Consider the following 11,142-nt stretch of genomic DNA (forward strand, 5'->3'; position numbering starts at 1 on the left):
TCTTTGAGTTCAGCTCATGAAAAATGGGAGCAAAAACAAAAGTGTTGCATTTATATTTTTGTTCAGTATATGATAAATACAAATTAAACTTTAGCGAGCCTACTAGAATAATCTAATAAATTGCTTTTTCAATCCACTAGATACACTTTGTTGCTGCAGAAAAAGAGGTTGATGACCAGACTAAAAACTTTATCTTATAGGATAAAACCGATGTTGACAAAGTTTTCCTTTGAGGACAAAATTTACAGTTTAAAAAAGGTAATAAATCACAATATTAATGCAATATATTTTATCATGATACTCAGCATATCGCAATAATATTGTATTGTGACTAAATGTGAATCCTCTGGTGATTCCCACCCCTAGTTATAAGGGTACCTGCGAGTTTCCCCTTTACAGACACGGCCACTTTATCTAGTCGCATGCATGTGGAGCAAAAATGATGCAGTTTTTGTTGCATGCGGTATAAATGTGTAATTTTGGCCTAGTGTATTTGGGAATTTCTGCATATGGGGGTCACTTAACAGTCTTAGAACTGCAGGGAATTGCATAAATCAGGTATGACTGGAAAGCTGAGATTCTTGTGGATTCAATGAGCCCAGTTTTATTCATGTGTGATGATGTTAGCTCCCATTGTAGCCATTTCTTTGAAACAGACCTCCCTGTATAAAATGACCCATAGTGACCTCTAGGATAATCACAGCCTCATGAAACTTTACAACCACAAACTAAAGTCCTGGAGCATTCAGAGTATGGATGGTTTTTGTAGCTATATTCACAATAAGAGGGTTTCTCAGCAGGTTCCAGGACAGAGGTGGTCGCCATCCAGTCGCCAAATCTCCAAATATCAAAAGTTGTTTATACCAGATAACGGCATGGATTTTTTTTATGGTGTTTCTGACGGTCTTGGTGTCTTTAAATGGTATTTTGGAGGGATTTTGACCATTTTTATCAATTCTTGAGGGATCAATAATGCTTATATTTAGCAACAAAACTGTGAAACCAATAGTATCAACCCAAAAATGGCTGCAACAACTTATGAGACACAATTGATCACAGGAATGTCGCTCATATACTTCCATCATACTCTTCTAAGCCCCTATACACTGTCAACATTTTAATAGGTACCTAACAAAAAACATAATGCTAATTACATATTTCTGACTTATATATTTTTTAGCTGCATTTCATATTAATCTTCAGGTTCCCAGCTTTCAGATGATGATAACACTTCTGCGTGACATGTACTGCTGAACTGCTGTCTCCACATAAACATCCTCTGTCCCTCCCCCAAAAAATGTGTGTCTTAAAGGGTTAATTCATAAATGTAAAATACAGCTATATTTACCTCTAAAAAATAAATAGACAGTAGTAAGGTACCTGAAGTTATATAGAACTGTATTTAGGTGTATTTTAATTAATTTACAGAGCTTCTTATTAAGAAATTAATGCGTCAATTTGTAAATTGATACGTTTTTTAAACTCTGGATAATTAAGTAGCCTTCATTGGTTAATAATGTAATAAGTAAATACTGATTATTAATTATTATTCCGTTATATTATCTTGTATTATTCCTTTATAATATGGTACTGTATTGTTATAAACAAGGCTGTGATGAAAGGCAGCGCGTGACTCGCAGCAGCTGCAGCAGGTAAAAGGTGCGCGTGCAGCCGTGCAGGTGAGACCGAGCCACCGTCCCGTCTCACTCTCACTGTTGTTAACTTTAATTTGTGCGCAGTCTTTCTTCCGTTCTTTATGTCATTTCCTGTGATGAAAAATGGTGGTCAAAGCTCGGGGAGGCGACCGAGTCGCTGCAAAAAATTAACGGGAAACTTTGCATCGTCGGGCGAGCAGCCGCGGAGCCAGCGGCCGGGGTTCGGTGCTCGGCGGCCGGGGGAGGGGAGAGCGGAGCTTCACCCGGGACGGAGGGTCCGTGTCCCCGCTGCGTCTCTGCACAAGGTGGGTCTGTGTCGGTAGCCACTGTGGCCAGCGAAAATGGCTTCCGAAAACAGCAGGCAGATTGCCAGTTGTTGTCTGCAGATCAGAGCCGAGCACAGAAACGTGGCGCAGATTAAAACCGAGCCGCTGCTGCTCGTTTGACAGATTAACAGAGATTATCAGAGATGATGTGGAGACACGGAGACAAAGTTAAAGACAAGTTTAGTTTATGAGTGTTTGTAAAGTGTTTGTGTTGAGACTGCAGAGAGCAGGAGGAGGAGGAGGAGGAGGAGGAGGACTCTTCTCATCACAGCTACAGTTTAATAACCCTCTGAATATATAAACACACTGATTTATTAATAATAAAATGTCCGCAGAGAAAAAAGAGCTGCAATGACTGATTATTATCCGTTTATAGTCTGTGTAGGGTCCAGGCCATAATAATAATAATATGTCTATAAACTCCTGATAATAAACTTACATCAGAGTCAGACTGATGCTGAACACGGTAAGCAAAACAAAATACATGCAATATATATATTACACATATTTATGGTCAAATGCACAACAATATTTCTAAATCTGGCACATTGTGACTTAAGTGATCAAGTTAATTAATGTGCACTGCTCCTTTCTGAATAAAATAAAATAAACAGAAAAAAATACATAACAAGAGCTGTCATTACCATTAAGGCTTCCTCCAACAATGCAATTTAAGTATGCATCAATGATAATAATCATGATGATAATAACACAAATAAAATATGAAGTGATAAAATTAAGTAGTTGCATGTAGAGGAATGTGCTGTGGCAAAATGTACATACAAAGTGAGACTGAAAATAAATCTGTACAAAGCTGCAACTTCAAAAGAGAGGTAAGACAGGGTGTCTAGTCTTAAAATTAAGCTAATTAAATTAAGTTATAAGGCCTTAAAAAATCTTGAATTGTCTTAAACTTCGATTCAATGGGTCTTTTATTAAACCTTTATTTTAGGATTTTCAATATAAAACAAATGCTCAGTACATCACTGTAACAGCTCAGTCACAATATATCTTCATAGGTAGAAAGAAAAGGCCAAGGACTTCAACAGAATAAATAAATAAAATACATATACACAGAGACAGAGGATATAATGCTACTCACTTAGACTATGTCACTACCCCTGAGATACTCGAGTACATGGCTCCAAATTCTGACAAATATTTGAATCTTATTCTTATTAGCAAACCCTAACCTTTCTAAATACATCCATCAGCTCTCTTATCCTCAGATCATATGTTGGTGCGCAGTCCGACTTCCACATGAGTAGAATAAGTTTCCACGCCACAACCATAGCAAATGAAACAGCCTGAGTTTCATACCTTGGTTATATCTGTAGACACCCTGTAAAGTGACATGTAATATAAAGTGACCACCGTTCACACCGGCGGGGATTTCACGCCATTATTCCGCCTTGCCGTAAATTTTTGATTTCTAAAGTTTAACTTCTGGACACAAGATGTTTCCTCAATGTTTAATTCTGCATCCTGATTGGCTCCAAACTAGGTGTGATGTCACAAATTGTCCAACTGATATTAAATAACATTTATTTATTCTACTGCAGCATAAAGCATAAATCCTGTACATGACTGTGATGTTTAGAGCTGAAACTGTTAATCAATAAAAAAAAATTTAAAAATCTGGAACTGTTGTGAAAATTGATTCGATCATTTTTATGTTGTTTTTTTTTAACTAATAAAAATGCCAAACCTTTTCTGAATCGCACTTTTACACTATTTTCAGACATTTCGAAGACTAACAGATTCATTGAAAGTAATCAAAAAAGTAATCGGCATCTAACTCGATGATAAACACAACTACCACTTTATTTATTTATCCTGATTTAAGAAAACAGCATTAACAGCACAAACAACAACAAAAAAGAATACAATGGAGCTGGACGACAGACTCCCCGTGTTTAAAATACCTTAAAGACCGTTCACGGTGACAGAACAGACGTGTCATGTAACAGTGGACGTAATCAGCAGCTATTTATAGGTTATAGTTTTTTTAATGTGCACATACACAACAGCATAAAGGCAAATAACAAAGAAAACAGATCAAGAGGCCATAGGTTTATACAGCAAACCTCTCCTCAGTTTAAGAAAGACAACACTAAACTGTCAATAAAAAATGATTCAACAATAGAAAATGTCAAAAAACACAAAATTCTGAACAGAAATGAGAAATATGTCTTTGGACTGTGGGAGGAAGCTGGAGTACCTGGAAGAAACCCACGCTGACATGGGGAGAACATGCAAACTGCACAGAAAGGCTCAAACTAGGAACCCTCTTGCTGTGAGGCGACAATGCTACCCACTGCACCACCTGTACTATAAAAATATTAAAACATTAAACACAGTAATGACTTTAGAAGAACATCAGTATACGTCAGAGGCTACACATCAACATCCTTATTGTGTCATCAGTGTCACACTCAGCAGCCATCTTTATGTTACTGCTTATATAATGTTATAAGGTGTGTGTCCACTGTGATAGAGGAGTTTATATCTTGTGTCTGACATGTTGCAGTAACAAATAATGTTCTGTTCTGTTTTTGTTCTGCAGAGTTGTGACGTGCTGTTTTCCACCAACATGGTTCCACCATGAGCGAGCGGTCGTTGGACCTCTGGTGTGAGTTTGACTTTCTCTTTCAATAACCGATCAATAAACCAGCCTGAGAGTGTGCAGCCATGTTAGCAGCTCTGTGACGATGTTCTCAGGAACAGCAGACCAAAGTTAGCTCCTTACAGTTACTCAGCTGTGATTGGAAAATCGATATTAAAGGGAGGGGTGATTAAAGGGATAGTTCGGGTTTTTTGAAGTGGGGTTGTATGAGGTACTTATCTATAGTCAGTGTAATACTGACAGTAGATGTCAGTCGGCACGCCTTTGGTTTGGAGAAGCAGACAGGAGTCAGACACAGAAGCTAAGCAATGTGCTGCTGTGGACGGGGGCAGCAACATATTTTAAACACCTAAAAAAAATCAGTATCATTAGATTTATCGATCAGATTTAGTGGCATCTAGTGGTGATGCAAGCTGAAACTTCTCCTGGTTAGAATTTCTTCAGTGTTCATTGTTCAGGAGGTTTTTACCGGGAGCCAAATTATCCACAGAGGTCTCTTCCTCTCCAAAACAAACAGACCAGGTGATTTAAATGAGTAAAAACACAGAATAGACCAAGTCAAGTTTATTTCTATAGCACATTAAAAACAACCTCAGTTGACCAAAGTGTTTCTTATTTTCAGGTAATTATAAACTAAAGAAAACATACTTATTATATTATATTCCATTTCCGCCAATATATCCCCCTAAATCCCACACACTGGACCTTAAAGTGTACGCTATATTTAGAATATTTTCACTGCTTTACCTTACCTCCAGCTGCTGGTCTACCGCTGCCTTTATCACTTAGTTTGTTTGTGTTATTGTGTGACTGTAGCATTTTAATGGGTTTGTTTGGAATCACCAAAGTTACACTAACACAAACTAACTGTCTGGTGGAGGCAGCAGTAGACCAGCAGCTCCTGTGTTCAGTGAGCTAAAGTTACTGTTTTTGTCAATGGAGTCTGGCTTTGACAAGAGCATAGATGGGGAACTGAAGCTGGTAACAGTTTCCCTGTCAGAACGGGCTGTCTGATGGAAAGGTAAAGTGGTGAAAATATACTTAATATACTGTACACTTAAACTGATATTGATTTTTTTAGGTGTCTAAAATACATTTTTCTGCAGCCCCCCTCCACAGCAGTACAATGTTTAGCTTTCGTGTTGGACTCCTGCCAGCTTCTTTAAACAGGAGGCGTGCCGACTGACATCTACTGTAGGTAATATACTGACTATGGATGAGTACCTCATATGACCCCACTTCAATAAGTCTGAGCTATCGCTTTAAGATCTGGTCTCTGCTGAGTGTTTTTATTCCTTTATGATGTATCCAAAAAACCTTCTACATTCTTTTAGGTTTAGGGTTTAAAATGTGTAAAAAACTGACCTCAGTATATTTTTTAAAGAGCTGTTAGAGGTGACATGATGTTAATACTTTGATATTTGTCCTCCAGTCTGTGAGGAGTGCCAGGACTATTTCCAGAAGGAGTGTCCGTCCCACGGGCCCCCGCTGTTTGTCCCCGACACACCTGCGGCCCCAGGGTCGGCCAACAGGGCGGCGCTCACCGTCCCGTCAGGCCTGGAGGTCTTCACCGAGGGGAACGAGGTGGATGTCCGCTGCCTGGATCCAAACATCCCTAAGGGGGCGGTGTTCGGCCCGTACGAGGGAGAGCTGGTGTCCAAGGACAAGTCCTCCGGCTTCTTTTCCTGGATAGTAAGTTTAACTGGTCCAAGACCAGTTTAGAACCAGTCTAAACATGCTCCAGTCACAGTTTATAACCAGGTTCAAACCAGTGCAGCTGTAAACTAGTTTTCTGTTTATTGTGACATTCCAGATTGTTGATTTTAACAACACGTATCAATCCATCGATGGCAGCGATGAGACCAAAGCCAACTGGATGAGGTAACACTTTTTATTTTAATATACAATAATTTGACATTATGTAAAACTCTGCATGTGTCTGCACTAAATACTGATATAATAAACTGTGTCAGAGCTGAGATAATCAGTAGATGGACAGACTGTTGTTTTTTTGTGACCTGCAGGTTCGTGCGGACCTCGTCAGAGGAGATCGAGAGGAACTTGACAGCGTTTCAACGTGGTAAAAACATTTACTTCAGAGTGTGTCGGACGCTGGCAGCAGGAGAGAAGCTGAGGGTCTGGTACAGCGACGACTACATCAAACGACTTCACTGTGTCTCTCAGGAGAGCATCGACCGCAACCTGGACACAGGTGAGACAGACACAGAGAAGCTGAGCTGGACAGGCAGTTCCTAATTTTTCAGCTCTGGGAATCAGCTGTTGTTCCACTGACAGGCAGCAAGCTGTTTCTGATCAACACCTATTTTCCATAAGATCTAAATAAAGCTGTAAATGCAGCATTTGTTGAGAGTGTGAGAGGTGCTTGGTCAGTACAGTGTTGTAGTTTAAGTGTTCAATAATTTCATTTAATTCATCCTCTGTATGTTTAACAGTAAGCTCTACTCACTTTGTCAGTTTTTTTTGTCCAGATTTGTCTCTTTGTGACTGATGCACCTGAGCTACTGGTTCGATTTGGACTCTGCCTATTTTTTACTTAAATTTTTCCTCAGAATGTCATTATTTGACAAATTTGAATAAAACTGAATCACACCTGTATGTGAAGACTATTTAATACATCACAGTTTGAGCTCTGAGCTCTCCAGCAGGTGGTGCTGTTGTCACACTGAGAGCTCTGTTTTGTTAGCTCTGACATTCTCAGGGAAAAATCAACCTTAATCCCGACACTGTGGTGAGTTTTGTTTAATTGAAATAGAGCAACAGCAGGAAGTGCAGTAATGTGTCATTTGAGGACTGACTCTGGATCTGCTCCATAGACTGTTAATAATGGAGCTGTCTGAATTATTAGATGTAGACTGTGGCTATAAGCCTGCCACTGGACAGCTGATTTCAGTATGCCTTTCAGTATGCAATACCCTATTCTGGGATTTGCGTGTCAAGGTTTCCAAATCCCCTTACGCTATGGGAAACAACAACAACAACCTCCAAGCTGCAACTTGCATGCTGAAAATGGCACATTTTGACGAAGATTTGGATTGTTTAAAAAATAAAAGTAACGCACTCCAAGAATTATGATGAGGTGCTGATCAGTGGCAATAGACTTGATTGTAGAAAAGAAGTGTCACACACTCTGGCGCCATAGGCATTTCTTTTATTTTGATGACGTGTCCGCCTTTGGGCCTTCTTCAAGAACAACAAACATATTGAAGATTGTGCAGTAAGACATATCTGCTTTGTTGTTATAGTGAATTGTAAAGAAAAGCAGAGACTCCGTCTCGCTGGACTCTCATGCCCAATGTTGATCTGTTTGCTGACACAGCCAGTTGAAGCTGATTTTTTAACATTTTATTAACTTGCATGCGCCAGTGACAGTGACTTCATTAATGTACCGATCTGTTCCACTTCACACTAGTGAGCTCCTCCAGAGCCTCGCCTCAGGGCACTGATTATCAAATTATACCTTTTTATTAGGAAAAGTTGAATCACATAGTGACATACGCCTGTTTGTTCTGTTCTACGACTTTTTTGTAGCTTTTTCATTTGTGGGGCCATTTTTATGACAGTGCTTGCCTCACCATGTGTAAATGTCCCATCATAACATGTTCAGCCCTGACACTGTTTTGCAAGAGCACTGTTGCTGCATCCTGGGCTTAGTGCCACCCAAGACGACTGTGATTGAGTTGAAGAAACAATAACAAGCCCCTATAGCAGAAAGATAATCTGTGATTCAAGACCTTCCTATGGCACTGTCACAGCACTGTGGAGATAGGTGTGACTACATGAGACTAATTATGGAGAAAAATACAGAAACTAATTTTCTGACCACAGCTGAAAGCCCAACACTTAAGTCAAACTTATGTTGATTTCAGTTTTGAGGCCCTTCAAGCATCAGGAGACTTATTATCCTTATAGACATTCACTTCAATGTCCCGTTTACATATGAGTCAACATTTAAATTAAATGACAAATGAGTACCAAATCAGAGAGTTAGTTTGAAAATGTACAATGATGGATCAAGCCATAAAACATTTATCAGAACATGTATTCAAACAACCGTCGGTGTTTGGAGAGTTACTGCCTCAAGCAAAGAGTTCAAGTATCTCAGGGTTTTTCTCGAGTGAAGGTAGAATGGAGCGTGAGATGGATCAACGGTTTGGTGCGGCTTCTGAATGATGCGGGCGCTGTGCCAGACCGTCATGGTGAAGAGGGAGCTGAGCCGGAATGCAAAGCTTTCGATTTACTGGTGCATCTACGTCCCAACCCTCACCTGTGGTCATGAGCTCTGGGTAGTGACCGAAAGAATGAGACTGCCAATACAAGCGGCTGAAATGAGTTTCCTCTGTGGGGTGGCTGGGCTCAGCCTTAGAGATAGGGGGAGGAGCTCAGGCATCTGGAGGGAGCTTGGAGTAGAGCCGCTGCTCCCTCGCATTGAAAGGGGTCAGTTGAGGTGGTTTGGGTATCTGATTAGGAACCTCCTGGGCGCCTCAATGTGCCCGAGGCGAGCATTGGTCCAAAACAGCTAAATGTACTGTTTTTAATGATCCTCAGACGTCTTGCTGACCTCATAATCAAGCTGTTGTGGTTGTTTATTCCCGCAAAACAAAAGTTTATGACGTGTGAGATGCAGCCCATCAGTTTGAAAGTTTTGACTGATTTCCTCTGATGATACTCAGAGTGGTTATCAGTTCTCCGGAGTTGCAGATTTTTATAACTAGTAAACCTGTTTTGTTGCAGATACAGAGAAGCCGACAGCCCTGCCCAACATTCAAAAGGACCTTAAATCTTCCTGCCTGCAGTCAGCTCTGCAGGGCAAACCCAGCCCCAGTAAACAACCCAGTGAAGAGTCTGACGGTCAGCCTCCCACCAAGAGGAAGAAGATCGACCTCATCTTCAAAGACGTCCTGGAGGCTTCTCTTGAGGACTCCAGTAAGTCTTCCCTCCAAAGTGAGTGCAAAGCGCCAGTCCTCGGGTCCGGGTTCAACTCGTCTGAAGGCGGCTTTAACGTCCCGAACCTGAAGGTGGAGGAGAAAGAGGAGGAGAACCACAGCAGTGAGGAACCCTCCACCTCCTTCTGCCCCAACTGTGTCAAACTGAAGAGGAGGATCCAGGAGCTGGAGGAGGAGCTGTCCCGAGTCAGAGGAAAACGAGGCAACGTGGTTGGTTCATCAATGTCAGAACAGATCCAGGCGCAACACAATCAGGCCCCGCCCCATCCTGAGCAGGGCCCCGTCGAGGATTTTCAAGGTACGTTCTGAAAATGATGATTGGGACTGGGGTTGGGTGATTGGACAAATATTTTGGGTATCTGCAATGCTGGTTGTTGTGGGGGGGGTGGCGTAAATTTACTTGGTAAATAATTAACCTGTAAAGCACAATTCAAAGTTTGTGTGATTGGAGTTGGTCCATATTATGGGCATTCTTGTTGCACCGATTTCCAACAAGTCTTTCACAAAACAGGGCAGCAACTTAATGTCCATTAAGACTTCTGGTTACTGTCCAATTGATTGGTGCAGACACCTAGGAAGTGACACAACACGCTTGCTGCAGTATGTCAGCACATCATCCATGTCATCAAATGTCTTTACGAACTTTCATGGCAATCCATTCCAATTCTTGCTGAGATTTAATCTGGATCATCAGACATTACCATCCACAGAGCCATCCTGCTGGCATGGCTCAAAATGGCTTACACAGTCCTTTACATTGTGCAATGTAACTAAGTAAGACAGAGCACTTTTTAGCAGCCAGCCAATGGTGGCTGCTGCTGGATACCTGGAGCTGTGTGACTGAATGAACCATAGTTATCATGAATTTAATTGAAAACAACCTGGAGGCAAAATATTACTAGTATTTGTTGTTGTTTTCATGAATGTAGACTGTACTACTAGTTACCTATTAAGTAGTGTACAGTTTATGGATAGTGTTAAGCTAACGTTTGTAACTTTCCCTGTTGTCTTCAGCAAGCTGCGAGACATATCTGAACATACTGTTGCATCAGCAACTTTCTAACATCAAGGGTTTAACGTTAAGCAGCTGTTAGCTAACATTCTTTCTGTTTCTTTCAGACCATGCTAATTTCTTGGGGTGGGCATTTTAAGTAATACCCATATTCTAGTACTCCCATTACAATAGTATAAAGTACTCGACTAGTAAAAAAAAAAGACAAAAAACGTAAGAATAGGCATGTGAATTGGACAACAATCGAAAATAAGTGCAATTCTATGTTTATTTATTGAACAACCAGGCTTCAATTACCCTGTTAAAGGGCCAGTGTGTAATACTTGTCATTGTTAATTGTCAAATCTGAATCTGAATCTTCTACCCATTAATATGTTTATATAAGTGTATAATCGCTATAAAATAAAATTTGTTTGGTTTTCGTAGCCTTATAATTATGCTTTTATATATATACATACATAGCAAGGGCCTTGTTTTAGAGAGGTCACCATGCAGCCCGAGTGGACAATCCAGCCAGCCAGAGAACGCGTTTCGCGTGTATAAATAAACCAACGAAGAC

General features: G+C 40.5%; 1 protein-coding gene across 1 annotated transcript in view; it reads left to right on the forward strand.

Annotated features, from left to right (window-relative positions):
* prdm11 (PR domain containing 11) overlaps positions 1–11,142 on the forward strand; it is a 16,427-nt gene continuing 5,285 nt past the window's right edge. Inside the window, exons 1-6 of the mRNA XM_050073807.1 lie at positions 1–1,960; positions 4,548–4,613; positions 6,040–6,299; positions 6,421–6,488; positions 6,632–6,819; positions 9,360–9,869. Of these exons, the coding sequence (XP_049929764.1) occupies positions 4,586–4,613; positions 6,040–6,299; positions 6,421–6,488; positions 6,632–6,819; positions 9,360–9,869 (1,054 nt within the window). The 5' untranslated portion in view covers positions 1–1,960; positions 4,548–4,585. The remainder of the gene's footprint in view (positions 1,961–4,547; positions 4,614–6,039; positions 6,300–6,420; positions 6,489–6,631; positions 6,820–9,359; positions 9,870–11,142) is intronic.

This window comes from Epinephelus moara, chromosome 20 (assembly GCF_006386435.1).
Source record: "Epinephelus moara isolate mb chromosome 20, YSFRI_EMoa_1.0, whole genome shotgun sequence".
In the NCBI taxonomy this organism is placed as follows: Eukaryota; Metazoa; Chordata; class Actinopteri; order Perciformes; family Serranidae; genus Epinephelus; species Epinephelus moara.